Below are 26,038 nucleotides of genomic sequence, written 5' to 3'. Positions count from 1 at the left end.
AATTACTACATTCCTCTAATGAACAAAATCTGTTAACCCAATGTGGAGAAGATGCGGCCCTTACCACCCCGGGGCGACATCCGAACGTGGGGCCCCTGCCCACTGGGACCGGGCATGCAGTGTCCCTAACCTCCAGGACCCCTCCTTTCTCTCTTCCCCTACAGGACCCGGCAGCAGCAGCCGAACGCGGACAACCGGAAGTGAACGCCCCTGACCCCGGAAGTCAGGCATTCCTCGAGGAACCGGAAACCAGCTGCCCCGACCCCGGAAGCGCTTGGACGAAACCCTGCCCGGAACACAGAAAACCCGACATCAAGGAGGACAAAGGGTTCCCAGCAGCTGACTCGTGGCAGGAGGCAGCAGCCAGCAGAGAACCACGGACAGAGCCGAGCGGAGGAGACGAACCACGACGAGGACGAAGAGGAGGACGTCTGGACCGAAGACTGGTGGCGTCCTCTGGAGGTGGCTGGAGAGCGGCCGCAACTCGGAGAAGAGTTGCGGCGGGGCACGTGAGTACACTCTACCCTTTCTCCGTGTTCCTCCCTGTAGTTAACTGTAAATAAGTGTATATTCCCCTCACAAGCACCCAGCACTGTATGTGGTAGTATAGCACCTGCACTGTATTAAAGACCAGAGCACCGGTACCCCGAGACACGCTGACCCACTTCCTGTTCCCTCTTGCGTGACTGTTCCCGGCCTACCCTACCAACCCCCCCCTCACTGTCCTATTTCCATTCCCTCACTCCCCGGTGGAGGTGGAGGTACTCCGGAGACCTTTCACAAGGACTAACCGCCCTGTATTCCTCTCTCCCTTATATACCTCCGAGGAGTGCCAGGATTCTACCGGAGTACAGATGACATCAGCCCAGGAGAAGAAGCCCTCCAGACTACCTCGCCGCACCAAACCATCGTTCCTGTTATCCCTGCCCTACCCATCCATCCGGGACACTCTCTTCCTACTCCACTAAGATAAAGACTTTTGTCCGGAAATCAATAAAAGTCGCTGATCATTGCACAATATATCCGGCCTCCCCGCCTGTTATTCCAGTCCGCCCGCACCCCTACTCCACACCCAACGAAGATGGGGACCCACAAGCAAAAGGGACTTCCTTAGAAATTAAAGATTATAGTAAAAGAAGTGTAGCATCAAACTATGTTTATTCAAATTCTAGGTTGGCTAAAGGAAATGGACCCCTTGTTATCTCTGTTGCCATGACCACTGTGCCCCTTTGTGTACAAAGAACAGGCGATGTGCCAGTGGGCCACAGTAACTGTACTGCAGTGTGGCAGATGTCTACGAGAGGCCAAAATAGCTTCCTTGTATTATGTCCCACTTATTTTTGTGGAACTAAGGCTTACTACTTCCTACATCCAGGCTGGTCTGGTACCTGTTACATAGTCTTCCTTCGCCCACCTGTGTTTTTAGCTCCCCAAACCTACCATCAAGATTTTTAATTGTTCAATTATTATACTGGAAGTAGGGGAAAACGTGCAATTGATGTCTTTGTAGTCGACCATACAGATGTTTTATACCCTTTGTATTTCTACCTGTACCTCGTGTATACCGACTAAACAAAATGCTAAGAAAGTTAATGCTCGCTTGGCAATGGACCAGGAAATTACTGAATTAATGCAGATAGATGTGCACAATGTTTTCCGTACTCCCTCAAAAGCATATGCTAAAAGGGCAGTCTGTGGAAATTGCAGTTAATCTGTTAACAATTAGCTGAAACAATCTTGTTTGTGGTATCCGTTTTGTCAGATATGTAATTCTACCATCCTCTGCTGCTCCTCTTTTTCCCTATCTGAGCTGTCTATTTTAGTTGACTTCCTGACTCAGCTAAAAGCAATATGCATGCTAAAGAGCGAGAACACCTGGTCTCGGACTCGACTGTCAATCTCTTAGTGTAAGACAGGGTACAAACCCTTTTGTTTGTTCATGAAGCCCTCACCACCAACCTGGTTGGTGGCATGCTTCATCATCGGGCCCACCCAGTGACACAGAGTGTGTCCGGGGTGTGCTTCGACGCCTGAATACAGCGGAGCAGGTATGTTTCAGAGTGTCAAAAGGGGGTGGGGTCGCACACTACTCACACACGGCGGTGTCGCCCCTAGGGACTCTGGTCAATGTAGTAAAGTGTTCGCGATGCATCATCTTTCGATCTTCTGCTATCTTCGCTGTCTTCGCCATCCCTGGACACGTGTTTCGGGGTATCACCCCTCGTCAGCAGGGATAGGCCGTGTACTGGGGTTGCCGATGGCTGCCAATATCTGCCAGGTATAGTACCACTCAGGCGCGTAGGTGCGGGATCCCAGGCTCGTCAGCCCACTGCTCACGGGAGCTTTAAAGTTACAAAAGGGGGTGGGGTCGCACACTACTCACACACCGGCGGTGTCGCCCCTAAGGACTCTGGTCAATGTAGTAAAGTGTTTGGGATGCATCATCTTTCGATCTTCTGCTATCTTCGCTGTCTTCGCCTTCCCTGGACACGTGTTTCGGGGTATCACCCCTCGTCAGCAGGGATAGGCCGTGTACTGGGGTTGCCGATGGCTGCCAATATCTGCCAGGTATAGTACCACTCAGGCGCGTAGGTGCGAGATCCCAGGCTCGTCAGCCCACTGCTCACGGGAGCTTTAAAGTTACAAAAGGGGTAGGGTCGCACACTACTCACACACCGGCGTTGTCGCCCCTAAGGACTCTGGTCAATGTAGTAAAGTGTTCGCGATGCATCATCTTTCGATCTTCTGCTATCTTCGCTGTCTTCGCCATCCCTGGACACGTGTTTCGGGGTATCACCCCTCGTCAATGCTTCTCGGTGAGTGAGCGTTGCCACTTCACCAGGAAACGCAGCTGTGCCGCTTGATAATATCTAGTTAAATGAGGTATACTCAATCCTCCCTTGGCCACTGGAAGGTAGGCTCGCTCCCGAGCCATCCTAGCACGTTTACCACCCCAGATGAATGACTCAATAGCAGATTGTAATTTCTTAATCACGGAAATGGGTGTTTGTAATGGCGTGACCTGCAAGAGATATAAAATCTTGGGCTGGAGAGTCATCTTACTGCTGCTTGCGCCCCAACCAAGAGATGGTTCCCTCATGCCAAGATTGAATAAGTGTCTGCACAGATGTCCAGAAATTAGAGTAATTATATGATATTGATAATAATAATAACAATTTATTATATTGTTTAGTTAATAAAAACCATAACAAATTGTCTTTACGTTTGGCCAATGTTAGCTTAAAACAACCAAAACAACGAAAACAGTAAACATAAAATTTCAATAAAATTACTTTCAATCGTTATCTTTCCTAAAACCTTTAAAAAAAACTATCATTAGTTTGTATTTACATATGTAAATGAGAGACTTCCTTCAGGCTTAGTCCGCAGTGCTAAAGGGGCTTAATAATATCAATTCATTATAGACACGTTTGCTTTCAGGCGTTTTTCAAGAGCTAGCAAAAACTTTATCATTTTGCAGTTCATTTGGGGATCAGTTGAATCCAGGCCCCCAATAATAGCTGTCCTGCACGTACGTATTCTCCTTACCAGAAAGGCATTCTTCAAAAAAGTTACTCGCTCCTTGTGCAGCTTCTTACAATGGCATATTATATGGATTAAATCTTCCTTTATGTTTCCGCAGAGACGGCAATCTTTTGACTCAATGTGCCTCCAAGATGGTTCATCGGCTAAAGTTGGAAATTTGCCAAAACCCAAGGCCATTAGTCGTTTTTTAATGTAAATGGGAAACGTTGTGTCTAAGTAGGCCGCCGGTTGAAGAGTTTTATAATTATTGATCACAGTCCAAGAGTGGGAGCGATGAGAAAAAATACCTTTATCTGTAAGCAACGAGTGAAGTTTGGCGGCTCTATTTAGTGCCTGCTTGAATTATATGAATTGCACATTTTTATTCCAGAGGTTAGAAGAACATGTTGTCTCCAGTGCACTGGTCATTTGTTTGTTAGCCTGCGATTTTTTTTGCATTTCTAGTTCCTGCCATAGAAATTTGTTGAGGTTATTTTCACTAGCACTTTGCGTGATTCGATACCACACCTTTATGTAAGTATAAAGTCTACCCAGTGATTTGTTCATTAGTCCGAATTCTAATCGTATTTGCGCTGGTGAAGCTGAAGTGGGAAGTTGAAGAACCTTTTTATAGATTTTTGTTATTAGGTTATTAAGGATTTCGGAATTTTTGCCATGCATTGCGACGCTGGCATAAGATAAGGTGGCAGTGCTTTGCTAGCGATCACAGTCAGGAGAGGCCTCAGTGATGGTCCTTCCAATTTTTTTGCCAATGAGCTAAATGCAAATATTAAGGCCCCCGCTCTCTGTGTCATGTAATTTTCCTGATCTTTTAAGGATAACTTGTCGTCTATGTAATATCCCAAGTATTTATAGTAAGATACTTTTTCCAGTGGTTTTCCTTCTAGCCAGATGTTATGATGAGCGGCTCGTCAATTAGTAAGTAGCATTGTTTTTGTTTTTGATGAGTTAAGGTCCAACTTGTTTGTAAACAGGAAATCTGAAAGTTCTGTTAGAAGCCTCGACAATCCAACTTTTGTTAAGCTCAAACAAACAATGTCATCTGCATACGCTAGGTGAGAAAGTTTTAGCTTGCCTAGTTTCGGTGAGTGAGTATTGCTGTTATCTAGTTTTCCGGAGCGATCTGATATGAACAGATTGAATAAGTGTGGTGCCAGGACGCAACCCTGTTTTAATCCGATAGTAGTATACACTTTTCTCGATAGACAGGTACCGTCCCCAAGTTTTACATATGTCCAGGTGTCGGAGTAAAATAATAACAGACCCCTCAGTATACTCTCTGGTATATCCCATGCTTTAACTTTGCCCACAGCTGATTCCGGTCCACACTGTCAAAGGCAGCTTTTAGGTCTATAAAACACAGGTGCAGCTCCTGTTTCTCAAGCTGGCATTTTTCGGCAACCATTATAATAGATAGGATGTTCGAAGTTGTTCCAATCCCTTCTCTGAATCCCGTTTGATTAATTGGAATCAGGTTTCTTTCTCCGGATCAGTTTACCAGGTCTTTCAGAAGTAATGATGCGAAGTATTTAGCTTCAACGTCCTGCAGTGCAATTAATTTGTAATTAAGTGGGTTTCTTCTTTCTCCACCTTTGTATATGGGCATTATTATCGAGCCTTGCCAGCTGTCCGGTACTTGGTTATTGATCTGCACATCGGCAAAGAGTTTCTCGAGTGAGAGCTCCAGTATTCTGGTGCGTGTTTGTAAATCGCTTGAGGAATGCCATTCGGCCCTGGAGCCCCATTGCTTTTACCCTTTTTAATTATTTTTGCTATCTCCTCTGCTGAGTAGATGACATGATTTACTACTGGCATGGATGTTTTGCGTTGGTCTATTGTTAAGGACTGACGACGACTTTCTTCGTCAGAGTTCATTTTTTTCAGATTTTCCTAAATGGATTGTTTCCATGGAGCTTTTGATAAGTTTTCTTTAAATTTTTGCGAGAGGAAGCTGACCCATTCCGTTTCCTGCACATTCGATTTTAAGGTGTTTCGATGTCTAGTCAATTGATTTAATGTCTTCCAAAATGTATTTGAGTTTGGGTGCTTAATACTAAATTGCAATTTAGACCAAAAACTCTCAGTTTTCCTTTTTTTGAATTCCCAGACCTTCTTTTGTATTCTTTTCTTTGAAGGAGGAAAGTCTTCAATAGTCGTCCTTCTGTGTTATTTAATTGTAGCTTCTTTTGTGTTCTTCGTAAGGCCCTTCTTAGATCTTGCACCTCTTTCTGGAGTTTACTATTTGGACAGGGTCTTTTGTCCTTCATGTTCGGGACTTTCGTTTTCGTCTTTAGTTTCTCTAAGAAGAGAGACCAGGCTTGAATCTTATTTGTTGAAGCGTTTCCTAATTCAGCCAGTATATCCTTTATTATCGAAACCCACTCAATTTTATTTGTATTTGTCCAATTTATGCGTTTTTAATTAATTGAGTCTATTTGGCCCTCCAGTATATGAGATGGTTGAAATCTTTCCATGCAGAGATTGAATTTGATGTGTTGAAACGCATGATCACTCAAGGGGGTATAATCTATATGAAAACTGACTAGCAACGGGATTAGCGAAAGACTTACAATTGTAAAGTCAAGTGTTGATTGGGCCCGCAGGCCGTAGTAAGTTTTTTTTGGCGGACGGTCTTCATCTGTCCTTCCATTCAGCACTCGCATACCTTGATACTCAAGATCTGTCACTAATTGCTGGCCCAGTCGATCCGTTCGAGACCTCGCCCCAATTTGAGACTGTTGTGGGACACACCAATACATATTATCTGCTGTCAGTATTTCATCTTCTTCTGGCGAAAATATCAGGTTTGAATTGAAATCACCAGTCACTATTATATTCCACGAAGGCTCGGTACTGCGAAGGCCTGTAATTACTTTGCTTAGTAGAGCATTTTTTATCTTTTTGACTAGGAGCTTCGGTTGTGTGTAATAATTAATCAAGATTGTCGTTCTTTTGTTAATTACGTTTTGTTCTGAAAATTTAATTAGTTGGATACTTGGGTCAGGAGATTTAAGCTGTTCCGAATTAATCATTAAGGCTGTAGATACGTAGACTAATAATTAGAAAAAAGGGGACCCCTATACGTAATCGTAGCACCTGCTATACATAGGGAACAAACAGAGTTAAGAAAAGTCTATAGCTAAGTGACACATACCAATTGTACTTAAATTAATACAGTCTAGATGTATGATTGAAGATAGAAAGTCCAACTGTATAATGATAGTCTCCAAACACTGAAAACTTCTGTTATGATTTTATTAGTATGTATTATTCATATCAATCAATTTTTTGGGGAGAAATTACATATTTTATATAGTTTTTTAGTGTATTTCTCTTTTGTTTTTGTTTTTTTAGGATTATATTTCAATATAACAAATAGTCAGTTAAAACCATATTAGAAAAAGGACAAAACCAATAGACATAAAGCTGAATGCATTGTTGAAGGCAAAGCGGTAGATGTCACACAACGCGCGTTTCGGCTCTTGAGCCTTCCTCAGGTTACCGTCTACTGCTAGAATAAGGGCGAACTCTGATCTGGTTGTTAACTCAGATGTAATTGGTGCATCTTTATTGAAAATCTCTGTTATCTTGAGGAAAAAGTGGATGCCATAAAACTAGTTGATGGATAACGGTGATGGCTAGAAGTCACTAGTGTGGATCCTGTTCGTTTTATACAATGTTTATGGTACTCAATATAGTGTAGGTATGAACTGTCTTGATTGTAGGTTTATAGTAAACGACGATAATGATGATACACGATAAAATCAGCAAACAAGACCAGTCAAATTCTGGTTTTATATAGAAAATCGATTTCCAGGAGTAGGGATCTGTCTAACTGATGACATTCATGTAGTCATATCTGTGGTGAAACGCTGATAGTATTCAACTCCCGGTATTTGCACGAATTGGCCGTCTGTTCGTTAGATCGCTCAAAGTTATCCTGTTAGTCTGTAGATACGTAGACTGTCAGGCCGCCTATTGCGCGACCGTAGTATTTACATTTTTTTGCTGCTACAGTGTAGTGGACGGAGCCTGCTAACGGGATATCTTCTTGCAACCATGTTTCTTGTAGGGCAATTATATCGCAATTAGCCCACTCTTTTATAGCTACTCCGTCCTCTAGCAATTTTTTAGCCCCTGCTATATTCCACGATAGTAAATGAATACCGTCAGTTGCTACGTGTTTCTCCCTTATGATATTGATGTATCTATTGTTGGCAGGATTTGTATACCCAGATAGGAAATCCCTCTTGTAGCCCAAGTAAAGGGGAATTCAGATGCCAGCTGTTCCTGCTCGCTATGTGGAATGGTAATGTTTAGTGCTTGAGATTTGGTATTGTTTACTTGGAAACCCAAGACTTCCCCGAATTCAGTGAATTCCTCTAGTAATGGAAGCAGAGAATGGCGAGGTTTAGTGATAGTTAACAATTCATCATCTGCATACAAGACCACCTTGTGGGACTGCCCCCCCCCCATCCAGACCCCTTCAATGACGGGATTCCTACGGATATGCTTTGCCAGCGGTTCCATGTATAGCGCGAACAGTAGCAGTGAAACGGTGCACCTTTGTCGCATTCACCTGAGAATAGGTAAGTGGGGAGATACAGAGTTGTTGACGCAGGCCAGTGCCATTGGATTCTCGTAACTGGCCCAGATCCAACTCCTAAAGCGAGGACCCAGGCCAAAAGCCTCTAGCACCCCCTGCAGAAACGGCCAGTGTACTCTGTCAAATGCCTTTTCGGGATCTATTGACAGAAGTAGGGTTGGTGTCTAAGCTCTGAGTTTTGTCCATCAAGTGGAAGAGACGCTTTGTGTTATCCCCACATGGGTGGCCCCGCACGAACCTAGACTGATCAGGTTCCACCAACCCAGGAAGATGCTGTCCCAATCTGTGTGCCAGTATGCCGGTAAAGATCTTAGTATCTACATTAAGTAGCGAAGTGGGACTGTCTTTACCCGGCTTTGGCAAGACAAATATAATAGCAGTGCGCATAGATTCTGCCAGCATTCCAGAGTCACTGAAAGAGTTGTATAGCCTAACCAATATGGGGGATACTAAAGCAACATATTGTTTGTAAAAGGCTGCTATGTACCCTTCCTGCCCAGGTGCTTTCTCCAACTTGTGCCTCCCAATTGTTTCCATGACCTCAGGCTCAGTATATCGACTTCTAGGGGTGCTGCTACATGGTCCAGGAGAGTGGTCAGAGGTGTCTGTTTTACATAGGCAAGGCCATCTTCCTTTGAGAGTTGATCTCCTCCATATAATTGATCGAAATAAAGGCCAAATTCAGCAGCTGTATCCTCATCATGTGTTTTGAGTTGCCAATCGTGGCCTATCAATCTACGTATGTGGCGGAAGTGAGTTTGAGCTCGCCAGCTATGGGCCAACAGTTTCCAAGCCTTATTACCTCCCGCATAATACTTCTGTCTTGTGCGGAGCAGAGCATGTTCTGCAAAATCCATATTCAAAGCCTTCAGTTGCTTCCGAGCAATAGTAAGCTGTCTCCCAACAAGGTGAGAGCCTGTCCTCCTATGTCCTGCCTCATAGTCCCTTACTGACATCTCCATCTCTGCTCGCTTCACCTTACGCTCCTTATTAAACCAGCAACAAGGGCAAGGTATACCCCACACACCCCTGCTTTAAGAGCGTCCCATATTATCTCTATTTTTCTACGTCAATTGTCATTCACCTCCAAAGAGTCTATAATTACTTTTTCTACTTCCTTGACAGCTATTTTGTGGGATAGCAATTTTGGTTTAAGCCACCGCATTATAACCCGCATATTCTGTGAGGTTAAATTCAGTGTAAGATGAATGGGGACATGGTCAGAGATGGAGGCCACATCAATTTCTGCTTGTCACCCACGGAATTAATGATGCAGATACCAGAAAAAGGTAAAGTCTAGCGTAGGACTGATGTACAGCAGAGAAGGAGTATGACTAAGTGGGGTGCATTTTCCTCCAGACGTTCACTAAACCTGCGTCTGACAACCTGTGGGCGCCCTCTGGGGAGATTGAACCTGTAAACCCCGCCCGCTGAGATCGATCCAAGTTGGCATCTTGCACCAGGTTAAAATCGCCACCTATCACTATACTTGCATCAGGTGTTGTCAATATGGTGCCAATGGCTTGCTTTAAAAAGGGTTCCTGGTGGTCATTAGGGGCATAACTGCAAGCTACAGTGAATGTATAGGTGTGAAAGGATCTACGCAATGAGCATAGGGCATGTAATTTCAGATTGAGTCTGTAAGACCTATCCTTGAAAGTGTGTGGCTATTAATATAGCAACTCTTTCTTTCTTCCCTGGTTCGGGCTGACCAATACGGTCTATCAAACCATTTGGATCGCATACTACCCCAATCTTTTTAATGGAGATGGGTTTCCTGCAAGAGGCAAATATCAGGCGCCACCCTGAGTTGAGATAGCAATGCTTGTCTTTTAGTGGGTGAGTTCAATCCCCTTACATTCAGAGTGAGTATTTTCACCATACCGTATCAAAAACAGTGGCTGCTAATGAGACCCTGCTATGACGGGTGGTAATTTCTTACCTAACTGGTGCATTGGGGCCTGACAGTGTGGCAAGCAAGTGTGCATGGTAACATATATTAACAAGGCAAACGTCAAAATAATTATCGGCACCAAAAGGTGCAAAACTTGCAGTTCCGTGAGAGGGGTCCATGTCATCGGCAACCCTCTCCAGTGGTCCGCCGGAAGGAGGGGGGGGTTGCATCTGCCGCTGCCTGCTTTTATAAAATAGTTAAAGCACAGACCCAGGGGTGCCCACCCCGGTACCCGCCCAACAGCGCCAGCGGGGCAGCACTGTTTCCCAAATGAAATGGTCAAGAGGTCGCATAAAATTTCAATGCGTGGGTGCCATATCTTATCTGGCAGTCACAACTCAGTGCCCATTATTCATTTGTACGTTCTGGGGACTGCCTATGATCCTTAATTTGTTGTAGCACTGGGGACCACTCCCTGAAGCTTTCCGATTTGGTCGGTTTGCTCACTTGTGTTTGCGACCTATTCCTTAACTGCTGTCTACGACGGGACTCCTCTGATGCCGACTAGGAACCAGCCTGTTGCTATGAGTACTCTTGCTTCATATCTGAGTATCTCTGCTACTTCGGAGTAGTACAGACCCTGTGAGTCTGCCCATTTCAAACAAAAACCAGTCAGAAGGGGTGTCCTCATTTGTATCTCGCACCCTGGTCTCGCAAAAAATCTGCAATCAATCAATCAATCAATCAGTACATTTGTAGAGCGCGCTACTCACCCGTGAGGGTCTCAAGGCGCTGAGGGGGGGGGGGGGCTATTGCTCGAATAACCAGGTCTTGAGGTGTTTCCTGAAGGTGAGATGGTCCTGGGTCAGTCGTTGGTGTGTGGGGAGGGAGTTCCATGTCTTGGCTGCCAGGTAGGAGAACGATCTTCCTCCGGTGGTTGTTCTGCGAATTCGTGGGACGGTGGCGAGGGCGAGGCTGGTGGAGCGTAGCTGGCGGGTGGGGGTGTAGAACGAGAGGCAGTTGTTGAGGTATTCGGGCCCACGTGGAGCGCTTTGTGTGCGTGGGTGAGCAGCCTGAACGTGATCCTCTTGCTGACGGGGAGCCAGTGCAGGTTTCTCAGGTGGGCGGATATGTGGCTGTGGCGCGGGATGTCGAGGATGAGTCGTGCGGAGGCGTTCTGTATGCGTTGAAGGCGTTTCTGAAGTTTGGCTGTGGTTCCAGTGTATAGGGCGTTCCCGTAGTCCAGTCGGCTGGTGACGAGGGCCGGGGTGACCGTCTTTCTGGTTTCAGTGGGGATCCACCGGAAGATCTTTCGGAGCATGCGCAGGGTGTTGAAACAAGAGGACGAGACTGCGTTGACTTGCTTGGTCATCGTGAGGGAGGAGTCAAGGATGAATCCCAGGTTTTGTACGTCGACCGTGGGTGTCGGTGCGGTGCCCAGCGTCGTGGGCCACCAGGAGTCGTCCCAGGCGGATGGGGATTGTCCGAGGATAAGGACCTCCAACTTGTCCGAGTTGAGCTTCAGACGGCTGTGCTTCATCCATTTTGCGACATCTTTCATTCCGTCCTTGAAGTTGGCTTTAGCGGTGAGAGGGTCTTTGGTGAGGGAGAGTATCAGTTGAGTGTCATCGGCATAGGAGATGATGTTGACGTTGTGTTTGCGTGCGATGGTGGCGAGGGGGCTCATGTGGATATTGAAGAGGGTTGGGCTGAGCGAGGAGCCCTGGGGTACGCCGCAGATGATCTTGGTGGCTTCGGAGCGGAAGGGAGGGAGGCGGACTATCTGGGTTCTGTCGGAGAGGAACGATGTGATCCAGTCCAGGGCCTTTTCTTGGATCCCAGTGTTGTAGAGGCGGGTTATTAGGGTGCGGTGGCAGACGGTATCAAAGGCTGCCGAGAGGTCCAGGAGGATGAGAGCGGCTGTCTCTCCGTTGTCCATCAGGGTCCTGATGTCGTCGGTGGCTGCGATGAGGGCGGTCTCGGTGCTGTGGTTGGCTCGAAATCCGGACTTGGATGGGTCGAGCGAGTTGTTTTCTTCGAGGAATGCAGTCAGCTGTTTATTGACGGTCTTCTCGATGACTTTAGCCGGGAAGGGGAGAAGAGAGATGGGGCGGAAGTTCTTGAGGTCTTTGGGGTCCGCTGTTGGTTTCTTCAGAAGGGCGTTGATTTCTGCGTGTTTCCAGCTTCCATGGAAGGTGGCTGACGTGAAGGAGCTGTTGATGATGTTCCGAAGGTGGGGTGCGGCCGTTCTTTGAACGATGTCCTTTTGGTGGTGCGGATCATCTGGTGGTATTCGCGGGTGGCGCTCTTGAGGTCTGTCATGTTTTCTGATGTCTGTTCGTGGCGCCAGGCTTTCTCGAGGGTTTGGCATGATTTCTTTGTGACTCTGAGGGCGTCTGTGAACCATGCAGTTTTTCTGTTGCTAGTCTTGCCTGGGGGGTTCTTCAGTGGAGCGAAGTGGTTGGCGCAGTTGGTGATCCACTGTGCGAGATTGTGTGCTGCGTTGTTGATGTCGGGGGTGTCTACAGGTGGGTTCCGGCTCAGCGATGTGGTCAGTTGGTCTGCGGTGACTTTGCTCCAGCATCTGCGGGGGATCTGTGGCGTCTGGTGGTGGGAGGTGGTCTTCTTGAAGGTGAAGTGGATGCAGCTGTGGTCGGTCCAGTGTAGTCTGGTGGAGTGGCTGAAGGAGACGTGGTTGCTGACGGAGAAGATAGGGTCGAGCGTGTGGCCGGCGAGGTGGGTGGGCGTGTCCACCAGTTGCTTGAGTTCGAGGTTGGCGAGGTTGTCGAGCAGGGCGGTGGTGTTGTTGTCGTTGTTTTTCTCCAGGTGGAAGTTCAGGTCCCCTAGCAGGATGTATTCAGGTGAGGCTAGGGCGTGCGGGCTGATGAAGTCGGCGATGGTGTCGCTGAATTGTGTTAGTGGACATCATGGATCGCCTTCGTTGTAGGGTGATAATGGATACGTTCTGGAATAGCTGGATTTTACCTTCAAAGGAGATGAGAGACTGGTCCTGGGTTGTTGCCATTATGAGGTTTTTACCTGTAGTCGTGAAAGCAAGTAAGGATGTCCTGTGGAGAACCTGGCGACGACTAAGGGCGGCCAGCTCTATGCGTGCGAACCAGCGGGAGGGCTTTTGATGCCAACTCCGGGACAATCTGACAGAACAGTAGCAGGACATAATCCTCCAGGCGGCCTGCGTCTGCTTGCAATGGAACGCCCTTAATGCGGCTGTTAGATCTATGAGATTTATGAGATCGTCTTCCAAATGGTAATTGAGATCTGGGTTCCGATCCTTGAGCTCTAGAAGCTCCCTACAGTAGTCCTCCAGCTTTTCTTCACAAGAATCCCCTGATCGCTCAAATGAGTCCACACTTTGTTCTAGCTCACTCATGTTGTGGCGCAGCTCCTTCACCTCCCTCGATACCTCGGTCTTCAGGGCCGCTATGTCATCGTACAGTGAGCTAAATAAGACCTACATGAAGCCATGCGTGACAGGTGCACCTTCAGACTTCTTCTCCGAAAGGTCAGCGTGGCTCAGAGAGGCCGATCCCGAGGCTGCTCCAGACCGCTTCGTAGCACCTTTAGCAAGGAGGTCCTTGATAGAAGCCTTTCTTCGGCCTGGACGTTGTCATTATGCTCATGCCCGGTTCACAATAAGGTGAGAATCAGCTTGACCAGTGTATCGCATTTTCCCTTTGCCGACCACTCTGCTCAGGGTTTCGGACAAGTGGCTTGGTGTCATGAACAGCTAGCTATCACCCCAGGACGTCGACAAAGTCTCTCCCCCACCGCGATGTAGGGGTTAAGGTCCTGTGCGCTGCTCAGGGGTTAAGGTCCTGCGAATTGTGCATATGGCAGGGATCTCCATCCTATCAAGCCCCACCAGCTCACCACTGGTCCAAACTCGGTCATACACAAGTGGCGACATGGCCTATGCAGGCAAGAATGACCCACACCTTCCGGTGTTCTCCATCTCACCGCTGCTATCCGGGAGCCGCCGAACTCAAGAGAGTGCCTTTCCTAAGTCAACAGCACCCGGCCAGCACAGCGTCTATACTGGCGATAGTCAGCCTCTTCCAGCGCTCCTGCAATGCCCAGTGTCCGTCCTCCGCGGCCGCGCCCCCAGCCGCTCCAGACAACGCCGACGTCACTCAGGCCCAGCGGGCATCACCAAGATGGTCGCCGTGGCTCTCTTGGCACTATCTCCAACCGCACACCAGCTGTCAATGTAGCACCTTCCCTGCGGTCGCGGTCCCCAGCACCGGGACTCCCGACTCACTCTGCCTCAGTGAGGGCCTCCCTCAGCCATCTTGTCGCCGATCATTCTGGGATGTCCAGCAAGCATTAGGATAGCCCCCTCCGGGTTCTGCCACCTCAAGACGTCCGAAGGTGAGGCACCGGGACAAGCTGACACCCGGGATCCGTATGTTTGAAATGCGGCGCGGTGGAGCTCCGTAGAAGAGCTACTGCATGGCTGCCATCTTGGACACGCTCCCCTGAAGGAATTTTTTAAAGCCTTTTCCCTAGTACAAGGTCCACCAAGTACTATTGGAAGTTCATCCTTTTCTGACTCAACTCCTGTTGCCTCCCTTCACACCAATCCATAAAGCCCATCTGAAATTCCTTTCTTGGAAAACATTACCTCTTGCCCTCACTTCAGCACAAAAGAGTAAGCGAAATCCATGCATTTACTGTGAAAGAAAGTTATCTTGGGCCAAACCTGAATTTATTCCTTAAATCCTTAATGCCTCATCACAATGGTCTAGTTATTATGCGGTCCTTCTTTCCAAATCCACAGAGAAATCCTTACACTTACTTTATGTACATAGGTACATTAACAAAACGAAGGTATTTCGCACTACTGACCAACTGTTTGTGTCATTCGATCACCCAAGAATAGGCTGACCCCTTTCCAAGCAAGAAAATGCGTGTTGGTTAATAGCCTGCATACCACAGCAAGTTTGAGCATCCACTCCAGGGGCAATGGAATGCAAACTCCCTTGGCAAGGGAGTTTGCATTCCATCAGGAGCATGGTTATGACTGCAGCTCTCTACACTGGTGTGCCTTTACTTAACATCTGCCTTGCAGCTACTTGGAAGAGTGGTCACATGTTAAAAGTTCTACTGCCTTGATGTGAACGCAGATGCAGACTCCGCAGTGCAGCAGGCTGTCCTTAATAATCTGTTTCATTAAGGGTGAGCGTGCTTCCCGCTTTCTTATATTTATCATTGCCATGTACTTCTACCTGATCATGCATGTGAATATATGAAAGATCCAATGCTGGTGCAGTTAGTTACTTAACTAACTCCTTTTTTCCAGCGTTGGTATCTTTCATATATTCACATGAAGCCATACCTCCTCCGCAGTAAGAGGCTTATTTATTATAAACTCTTCTCACACTTGTGATATGAATTCTGAGCCATGATGTGCTTTAGGAGGTGTAGGAGAGCTGGCACCTCCACCTCACTGGCTGAAGTTCTGGTTGTTTCAAATGAGGTGGATGTTCTACTAAACAATGTTGTTGAGACATATGGCCATTTTATCACTGTTTACTTCTATTTAAGATTTCTGGGATTTCCCAGCCAGATGACTGAGAATGATTCAAGCATGTGAATATATAAAAGGTTCCCACACTGGATAAGTTTAGTTACAAGTAAGTAATTTCTTCTGTGGTATGTAAACCACCATTACAGTTGGAGCGTGCACATTGCCCGTTTTGTACATAAGGACCATCATGCCAGATTTCATATTGAAGTTGGGCATAGCACCATTATCATGCTAGAAAACAAATTGTCTTGACATGTAAAGCCCCATTTCATTAGAAGATCTTTTGTAGCATATTATGAGCCAATACCTCTACGCTCTCCCTTCTCTTCTTGTTTACGCTCCGGGGCCTCCGCTACAATAAATTTTGCAGGCTGTGGATGCATACACCAATTACCATAAAGAGCACTAGCTGCTTTGTATCCATTTTCTTTCTTTATAGTGCATTGTCATTTTTACATTCTTTTACACTCAGATGCATATTAGCCCTCGTGCTCCAAGTTTCCTCTACAGAGAACCTGCATTGGAAAATCCCAGTGCACAAGTGCATGTGTTGTAGCACTGTTTTACTTTGTGGTCTGGAAAAGCAATCTATGGTGCTGCATTAAGTCACTGAAGCAAGCATTTCAGTTTCCAGAAGCCTGCCAGTGGAAGGGGTCCAAAACCACTTTCATGATTAGATCATAGCAGTCGGTCTAGTCCTTAACCCCTTCCGCGCTCATGACGAGGTCAGCTCGTCATGAGTTACGACGCTCGTACGCTCATGACGAGCTGAGCTCGTCATGTAACGCGGCTTTTTAAAAAAAGCAGCGCACAGCGGGAAAACCGCTAGCGCGCATGCGGTTAAAGCATCTCCTGTTTGTACCAGTCTGGGGGGGAAATGCAAAAATGGTTTACTGACCAGTCTGCCACTACTTCATTGAATGTTGCTTTGTTTTTGTAAAAATGATAAAAAATGTTACCTTCAGGTCATTAGCAAATGTCATCCCCTAGCGAATGCACAGCATCTTTTACCATTCAAAATCGTACACAAGCAAATGTAATCAACTGTTACCATATATATCAAGCTTGATTGTCGGATCAATGCTTATTAGTTATACTAATGCAAATTTTAAATCCTTTCTTTGCAGGTTTGAGAGGGTCCACACCCATACTCTTTATTATTTAGCCCAAGTATACAAACACTTGGAGTTGAACGAGAAGTCAGCTCAGTACTGTCACACCACTCTTCAGCGCCAATTGGAATTCACCACCTATAATCCACTGGAATGGGCAATCAATGCTGCAACACTTTCACAGTATTATCTTCCTAAGGTGAAAATCTAGCTATGTTTACTAGTTTCTGTTAACCTGCAGTTCTGTCAGAATTGCCCTCTTGAGTTTTGTGTATATTATGTGATATTGTGCTGTAAAGGCTTTGGGTTCGTGATGCCAGTAAATACACACTATTGAAAATGTTATGCCAGGTTCTGCAGAGATGTTGGACCAGAGCAGGAGAATATTTTCTGTTTTTCTTACCTTAAAGACATTCAAATGTAGTGTACTGTAAGGTGAAGCATTCTGATAAAACTCAGTATTTCAGATGTGGCCATTTTCAGCAGTTATCTTCTTTTTCTGTCCCTGGTATTGGGCCCAAGAGCTCTTCTACTCGGAGATGCTGAATTGGTCTGGGGCAGGACACGCTTTTGGAGCTACATGCACTATGACACTTTCCTCTCACTCTTCTACCATTGTAGTTGAACACTGTGCCGCTAAGCAGAATATGAAAGTCGCCTACATGGTAAGGGTCGTGCACCTTTGCTGTGAGTGCTCCAGCTGTGTCAATACTTGGATCCTTGGTACCAATTTTCTTCATGAGCTAACGAGAATCATTCATGTGCACCATGGCTTGGGCTTGTCTCACAGATTGCTGTCTTTTTAGAGTGGGAAATACATGCAAAGCATTACCCTGGTAGTGGTAAAGGGCTACTGCCCTTACCCATAGTTCAGTAGCATGAGTGCAGTGTTGGCAGCATGTTATTTTTTATTTGTAACCATGATCAGTAAAGGGAACAGGCCTTTTTACCTGTCTTACTGGAGTGGGGTTTAAGAGCCCACTTGTGTAAACTTCTGCTGCTGTGTACCTAACTTCTCCTAACCCTACATCATTTTAGTATGCAGGGGTATGCAGCAGGTGTGTCATTGTGTGTGTTGTAATGTACGAGTGCCTGTCTATAGGACAGTACATGGAGGCCTGCAAGTTCCACATTGAAAGCCCAGTGCCGTGGAGAATTTATGTGGAGGAGCCATGCCAGACATATCTGTGGACTGCCTGCATTCGTGAGAGGAGGAATGACGAGCCAAGCGCTTGCCTTGCACTTCAAAAGGGTTCTTTGATTCTGAAAAGGTCATTGGTTTGTGGACCTGGACACGTTTCGGGAACCAGATAGAGTGCTAATAAGGGAATGTTAATGAATATGCTGGGAGCCTTGGTAACCCTTTGATAGGCTTATATCAGTGAAGCAAGCATCTAAGTTTGATCCTCTAGTCACACCCATGGCTTGTGTGTGGTGCTTTCATGTTTGGGGTCACTTCTGATATGACAGACTGCATCCTGGACAAAGGACATGACAGAGGAGTAGTGGGCAGTACAAAAGGGGCACCTTCACAAGTGAAATTAGAGAAACTTTTAGAGTTACCCCCCCCCCCCACATCTGGTTCTATCTCACCTGCCCAGGCTCTTAGAGATATAGGGTGACAAAGGACTGTTGTTTAAGTTGTGTGTGTAGACCGCTCCTTTGAAATACATGTGATACAGGGAATAGCTCAGCGCCACATGTCCTAGCAGGATCGCCCATCCACTCAAAATCTAGTCCCCCTTTACCTCACTGTCTGGGAGGAATACGCAAAGGCCAAATGCCATGCTAATCAGGCATGGGACACAGGCTGCAGGCATCAAATGCTTAGGACAAGAAATGCCAATTTTTGAAACGTGTCATTTTCAGAATTGTGACTTGAATCCGACTTTACCCATAAGGAAGATTTTAAATTTCTTTTCTTTTTAGACCAAACATGATATTTCTACCTGCTCCCAATCAAAAGTTATCACTTATTAAATCAAATAAGGTAACCCAATGTTATTGTATGAGAGATGTAGGCCTCACAGTAGTGAAAAAAATAATTTGGGAGTGTTCCACTACCAAGCCATGTAAAAATACATGTCCAACGTTTTAAATACATTGCACTCCGCCCTAATGGATGTTTACGGCCTAACTTAGGGGTGATTTATATGTATTAAAAAGGGATGTTTGGGCCTGACAAAAAGTTTATTTTGCCAGGAAGAATTAGTAGTTTAAACCTGCATTCACAGCCGCAGCAGCAGACCTGAGTCATATTTTAAAGGGCTACTTAAGTGGGCAGCATTTAAGTGCTGTAGGTCCACTAGTAGCACTTAATTTATAGGCCCTGGGTACTTGTAGTACCACTGTGCTAGGCACATATAAGTACATTTCATGTGTTACAAATGGGGTCTCTAGTTGGAAATGGTTTGCACCTTTGTCCAAATAGGGGCACTTCCATCTAGTCAGGATAAAGGGGATACACTCCTAAAATAAACCCCTGCTCGCCCCCTTGGTAGCTTGGCACGAGCAGTCAGGCTTATCTTGGAGGCAGTGTGTAAAGCATTTGCACATAACCAACAGTAATATAGTGTAAACACTACAAAAGGACACCACACCTGTTTTAGAAAAATAACCAATATTTATCTGTGCAAACAAGACCAAAACGATAAAAAAAATCAACATACAGTAACATACAGTAATCAGAAATAGGAATTTTGCAAGTATGAATTAAATATGCAGTTCCTTGAAGTTGGTGGCTCCATCCGGGGCTACAGCGGTGCTGACAACAGAATCCACCAGTACTGTCCGATTGCATCTGTGTGGACCGGCGTAAACAGAACCTTTAGTTCCGGATGACTGCGTCTGAGCGGGCCGGTCGTGGCAACCGTTGAGGTTGCGATGTAAAGCATAGCAATGTGGTCTGCGGTGCCCCGTGCAGGCAATGGCTCGTAAAGGTCGTCCAGTGGCGCCTGTAAGACCAGGGCTGCGGTGCAGAGTGAGGCGGTGCTCGTGGTGGTGCTGACAGGTCACGGTGCAAGCAACAGAGCCAGTTTGATGGAAGCTGGTGTCGGTCGTCCAAGACAGCTGTGTAGGGCGGGCAGTGCATCGTGTGACTTATGAGCAGGTCTCCCAAACCACGGTGCGGTCACAAGTTTTGTGGTCTGCGGGCAGCGACGTCATCGATGAGACAAGGGCGGCGGCATGAAGCGAGGTGGTGTGGAGTCCAGTGCCCACAGGTCGCGTTGCAAGCAGCACCTCGGTGGCGGTGGTCATCGGTGAGACCATAATTGCTGTGCAAAGTGTGGCATGCCCTCTGCAGTGCCTTCAGTACCCGTAGTCCACACTGCTGCAAGCATCTAATGTACAGTTTCACATGTATGCAGACGACACCCAACTCTACCTCAAAATACAATCCCCTGAAGATATCAAACTATTCAACACAACACTTAGGTACACACAGTCATGGCTGGCAGAGAATCATCTCAAACTTAACGCTCTAAAAACGGAATTCCTTCTAATAGCACCTCCCACTAAAATCCCCATCACTCAGGCTTGGCTTAAACACCTAACTGCACTCAACGTCCAACCTACCATTGTGGACTCAGCAAAATCTTTAGGCGTAACCCTTGACGCCAATCTCAATATGCAACATCATATCAGCACGGCAACTAACGGAGCTAATTTCCAAATCAATACTTTGAGGAAGCTTAAACCCTTCCTCCCAGCCAAGGACTTTAAACCGCAGTACAAGCCCTAGTTATCCCTCGGATAGACTATGGAAGTGTCGCCCTCTGTGGTCTCCCCATATCTACAACCGCACCACTAAGACCCTCTTTGAACGCCGCAGCGAGACTTATCACTGGATCAAAAAAACGCTCGCACATTTCTCCTGACTTAAAATCCCTGAACTGGCTGCCTTATGAAGCTAGAATCCATCTGAAAATCGCTTGCATGACACACAAGGCTATACACCACAACTCGCCCAGCTACCTCACTGGTGGTTCAAGAGCCACAAGAAGCACACAAAATCTTCTTCTGAAACCACAATAATTCCACAAGGAAAAAACCTATAAACGCTCCTTCTCAGGGATGGCACCCAGGATCTGGAATACCCTCCCTCCAGAAACCAGACTTATCTCCTCCACGGCATATTTCAAAAAAGAAGTAAAAGCGATCCTCATGGCTAAATTCACTGGAATATAAGCTATGGAACTCTCGAGACTCATCATCTACCCTTTTACTACATGTCTGGACTGATCTACTATGTACCCTGTTACCTTACCTTACTTTGCTCTCCACTGATAACCTTCTGCTCCTATGTGCACAAAACCTTTGTTAATCACTCACTTGTTTTTCTTATCCCATGTATTTGTAAAGCGCTCTGATATCTGCAAGGATCTTGTTCGTGCTATATAAAACTTTCAAAATAAAAAAAATAAATGGAGATGATACTGATGATGATGGTGATGACACACACCAATAGATTTTTTAAAAAAAAAATTTGTATTTTATGGAGAAAACAGAGAGAATAAAACAAGCGACAGTCCCACAGTGCTTCCCGCACAGGGGGTATTTAAAGAGGCATAAAGCATAGGCAAGGCGTTATAGAGAGGTACCACATTGCAGTTCGAAGGATCAGTCCCGGAGGGCAGTAAGACGGGTACTCAAAGTCAATCCCCCTCCAGAGTCCTAGAGGAGTAGAAGCACTGCGAAGAAGGGGTAGTGGAACCAAGGCGAGTGATTCGATGCAGAAGATTTTCGAGGCCTCCAAGTGCCCTTTGGGCGTCGCAACAAATAACATAACCACATTACCCCACCCAACCCCCCTCCCTACCCACCCCCCAGGTGGTGGTGACAACCACATGCATTCATTCCTACATTCATACGACCGTGGTTATATCTGAAAGAGGTGGAGCGCGCGTACTGAGGATGGGCAGACTGCAGATGGTAAGCCCCGTGAGAGGAAGCGGACCAAGGGACCCCATCGAAACATAACATTTTTGAAGTTGCCTAGAAAGATGTCCGCCACTCGTTCCACGCTCAGTAATCTCCATAGTCTCACGTTCCACAGGGAAATTGCCGGGGCGTCCGGTCTCTTCCAGGCTGCTGCCAAGGTGAGTTTGGCCGCTCCAAGACAGAGCCACAAGATCTGTTTGTCAGCTTTGGTTTGATGTTCGAGAACTGGGTCCCGGAGACCTAGCAGGACTTGGGCCATGGAGTCAGCTATCGGGTAGCCGAGAATTTCTTTGATATGGGACAAAATCTCTTCCCAGTATGGGCGGATGACCGGGCAATCCCACCAGATGTGGTGGAAGTCACCTAATAGACCACAGCCCCTCCAACATCGGTCCGAGGAGGCCGGGAATATGCGATGTAGCTTGGACGGGTACAAGTACCAATCCATAAGGGTCTTAAGATGGGCCTCCCGCAAATCTACCGAGTGGTTGTGCGTCGTAATGTCTCGCCAGAGGCCCGACCACTCCTCATCTGTAATGTCCCTGCCGAGAAGTTCCTCCCAGTGCCCCATATAACGGGGACGTGGTGTCACAGCAGTGGTAAGCAGTAGATTATAGAGGAAGGAAATAGCCCCTTTCATAGCATTAGTTCGCAGGATGAAGGCCTCAAACGGGGATGGAGGTCTCGTGGCTGCATCGCTAACCCCAGATGAGGTAGTCCAGTGGAGTAGCTGGATGTGGTGAAACCTCTCAGAGGCCGGGACCCCATAGTACCTTATACAGTTGGCAAAAGTGAGCGGCGCGGATCCGTGGAACAAGTGTGTAAGGGCCCTACAACCCCCCTCTCTCCACAGTTGAAAGGGGCCGTCCTGCATCGCCGGCGGGAAGGCCGGGTTGAAGTGGATCGGTGTAAAGGGGGAAGGAAACGTAGTCCAGCGATCATCACTGAAGACTGTGTCCCAGACTTTCAGGACAGTGCTAGTGGGCGTACTGATGTAAGCGTTCTTGGGCCTATCTACCTTAGGTTTCCAAGCCAGGTCCCATACGGACCTCCCTGCGACACTCCTGTCCATGTGCAGCCAGTGTTTTTCCGAGAGTTGCTGGGACCATTCCCCCAGAACCCGTAGCTGCCCCACTTTATAGTACAGGTGCATATCGGGGAAGCCCACCCCCCCTCCCTTCGCGGCCGTCGTAGAGTAGTGAAGGAAAACTGCGCTCGCCCTCCCTGCCAGATGAAGCGCAGCATCAAGGACTTAAGGCGCCGAAAGAAGTCCAGGTCTATCGGAATAGGAAGAGCTTGGAAGAGGTATAAAAATTTGGGGAGGAGGACCATCTTTAGAGCATGGATTCTACCCAGCCACGAGATATACTTCGGTTTCCAACGATCCGGATCTGCCCGCATCGATGCCAGCAACGGGGGGTAGTTTGCGGAGAACAGTTTCCCTATGGAAGGCGTCAGCCGAACTCCCAGGTATAGGATAGAGGCGGTCGCCCAAGACAGAGGTGTTAATAGCCGCACACGTTCCACCTCAGCAGGAGGGAGTGTGAGATTGAGGATATATGATTTATCAAAGTTGACTTTGAAACCGGCCACCCCCTCAAAGCGAGACAGGACTGCTTGGATGTTCGGGAGTGAGTGAGTCGGATCTCCGATGGATAGCAAAAGGTCATCCGCAAACAGGGAGATTTTGTGCTGTTCACCGGTAAAGGGGAGACCCCGAATCTCCTCGTGCTCCCTCACCGCCAGCGCAAGCGGCTCAATGCTCAGCGCGAAGAGCAGGGGGGAGAGGGGACAGCCCTGTCTGGTACCGCGGGAGTGTGAGAAAAAGGTGGATAGGTGCCCATTAATCGTCACTCTAGAGCGGGTATCACTATAGTTTGCATGGATCATTGTGATAAACTTGTCTGAAAAGCCAAAGGCGACCAGGGTGTGGAACAGAAATCCCCAGTCCACGCGGTCGAAGGCCTTTTCCGCGTCAAGGCCCACCAGCACTGCCGGTATGCGAAACCTATTGGCCTTTTCTATCAGGTGGATCACTCGTCTCATATTATCGTGGGTCTGCCGTCCCTTGATGAAGCCGGACTGGTCCGGATGGATGAGGACCGGCATTAAGTCCTGGAGCCTACTTGCAATGATAGAAGAGTATAACTTAGCACCAATATTGAGGAGGGCTATCGGGCGATATGAGGAGCATTGGGATGGGTCCTTCCCTGGTTTAGGAATAACGGAGATCACTGCCTCCGCCATAGATCCCGAAGTTCTACCCGTTTCTGCCATTGCATTAAAGAGGGAGACCAAATAGTCACACACCTCTGCCGCGAACGTCTGATAGAAAAGCGCGGTATAGCCATCTGGACCCGGTGCTTTATGGAGTTTCAGAGCTTTGATAGCATCCAGCACCTCTGTTCTGGAGATGGGGGCAGCCAAGAGATCATTCCATTCCTTAGAAACCTGGGGTATGGGAAGATCTGCCAGATATCTCTTCTGAGCTTCATGATCGAGGGCATCCCCCACGTAAAGTGCGGCATAGAAGCGGCCAAAAAGGGCCGCCTTGTCCTCATCCCGGTGTTGCAGGTCTCCCGTCGAATCCCGGATACCCCCAATGTAATCCCTCTCTCTCTTATCCCGAAGTTGGCGGGCCAGGTGCCTTCCCACTTTGTTCCCCTGCGAGTACGAGAGAAGCCGTAGCCGCAGCAGGGTGAACTCCGCTCGGTTATTGTAGTGGGCTTTCAGTTTTCCCCTGACCGCTGTCAGCGGGCGGAGGGTCAGTCTAGAAGTGTTCAATTTGTGCGCTTGTTCCAAAGTGGCGAGCTCCGCCTCCAACCCTTCCCGCTCCCTCCTCCTCAGTTTGTTAAGGTTAGCGTTGAGAGCTAGGCAGGTGCCCCGCAGCGAAGCTTTGCATGCGTCCCAGGTAGTGAATACGGACGTATCTGAAATGGGATTGAGGGTCAGGAAGTCCCGAATGGCCTTCCGCAGTTCCCTACATGACGTGTCGTCTCGGACTAGCGCGGCTGGAAAGTACCATTTGCGCAGGCCGTCACCCTTTGCCGACCAGTGTAACCCGAGGACTAGCAGGCTATGATCAGACACAGAGAGTGGAAAAATGCTGGAGTCACGGACATCTCCCCTGAGGGCTTGGCTCAAAAAAATGTAGTCTAGGCAGGAATAGGAATGGTGGACATGAGAGAAGAAGGTGTAATCCCGGGATTGGGGGTACAGAGAACGCCAGCCATCAATCAAGCCCAAGTCACCCATCAGTCGCTGCGTTTCAGTAGAGAACAGACCGGCATCAGATCTCTGAGTACGGGAGCTATCCAGGTCCCTGTCCCAGACCAAATTAAAGTCTCCCAGAAGGAACAAGTGTCCCTCAACAAAGTTCCCAACTCTACGTGCAGATCTTGGAGAAAGCTATTTTGTCCCGCATTGGGGACATACACCACCACAAAAGTGCACAGCCTACCGAGCAGCATCCCCTTGACCATTAACCAGCGGCCTTCCTTATCGCAACTCACCCCTATAGGCTGAAAGTGAAGGGACGCACAGAACAAAAGGGCCACCCCCCAGTGTTTAGTGGAGGCAGAGGACCTGTAAATGAGGGGGAAATGTCTGTGCCGGAGGCGAAGCTCATCCTTGCGCGCCAAATGGGTCTCCTGGAGGCCCACCACATCCAGTTGATGATCATTCAGGTATTTCCAAAGTTTCTGGCGTTTTTGCGGGGAGTTCAGACCTTTCACATTCCAAGTACCAATACTAAGTGGCATTGTAACACATTGATTCCACACTCGCTTTCCCTACCTTGTCAATGGGCCCCAGCGTTCCTCCCACCTCCCATGACCGAACCCCCCCCCTGCTCCCCATCCCCACATCCCCTCCTGCCGGTATGCCACTTCCCCCTCCTGAGCAACCTCCAGATCCATTCTCCAGGCTTCACCGGAGACCTTGCCAACCGCGGCACCAGATCGGCGCCAACAGAACTAGGAGCATAGGCAACACCACGGCCGAGGTCCAAGCCAACAGAACGCATACATAACACAAATTCAGAAGCAGCAATCACATCAAACCACACATTCCGGTCACCACCACCCCCTAGTGCAGCCCCACCACCTTCCCCATGTCCCCCCTCCCCACTCCCTCAACATACCATCCCGGATCCCACCCCTCCCAAAGAACTGAAGCAATGAAAAATAGTAAAACAAACAGTAATGGCGAACCTAACAGTCCCCATGTGTGGACACTTGTAGTCGCCCCCAAGGGGCGGGGGGAAGGGCAGCAGGAGGTGTGCCCTCCGAGGGCCGGACTGGGGTGTCTTCCCAAAAGTACAATTTTACCCACAGTACCTGATGGAGAAGGGCCCCTCCGGCGCCATGCAAGCTCCGCTGCAAGGCTCAAGC

The 26,038-nt window shown here is 47.7% G+C and overlaps 1 protein-coding gene across 1 annotated transcript in view; it reads left to right on the top strand.

Annotated features, from left to right (window-relative positions):
* Positions 1-26,038, top strand: part of KIFBP (kinesin family binding protein) — a 940,192-nt gene that overhangs the window by 532,543 nt on the left and 381,611 nt on the right. The window contains exon 4 of the mRNA XM_078643211.1: positions 16,722-16,905. Within this exon, the coding sequence (XP_078499337.1) occupies positions 16,722-16,905 (184 nt within the window). The remainder of the gene's footprint in view (positions 1-16,721; positions 16,906-26,038) is intronic.

This window comes from Lissotriton helveticus, chromosome 5_1, assembly GCF_964261635.1.
Source record: "Lissotriton helveticus chromosome 5_1, aLisHel1.1, whole genome shotgun sequence".
Classification (NCBI taxonomy): domain Eukaryota; kingdom Metazoa; phylum Chordata; class Amphibia; order Caudata; family Salamandridae; genus Lissotriton; species Lissotriton helveticus.
This window is presented reverse-complemented; position numbering and strand designations above follow the sequence as displayed.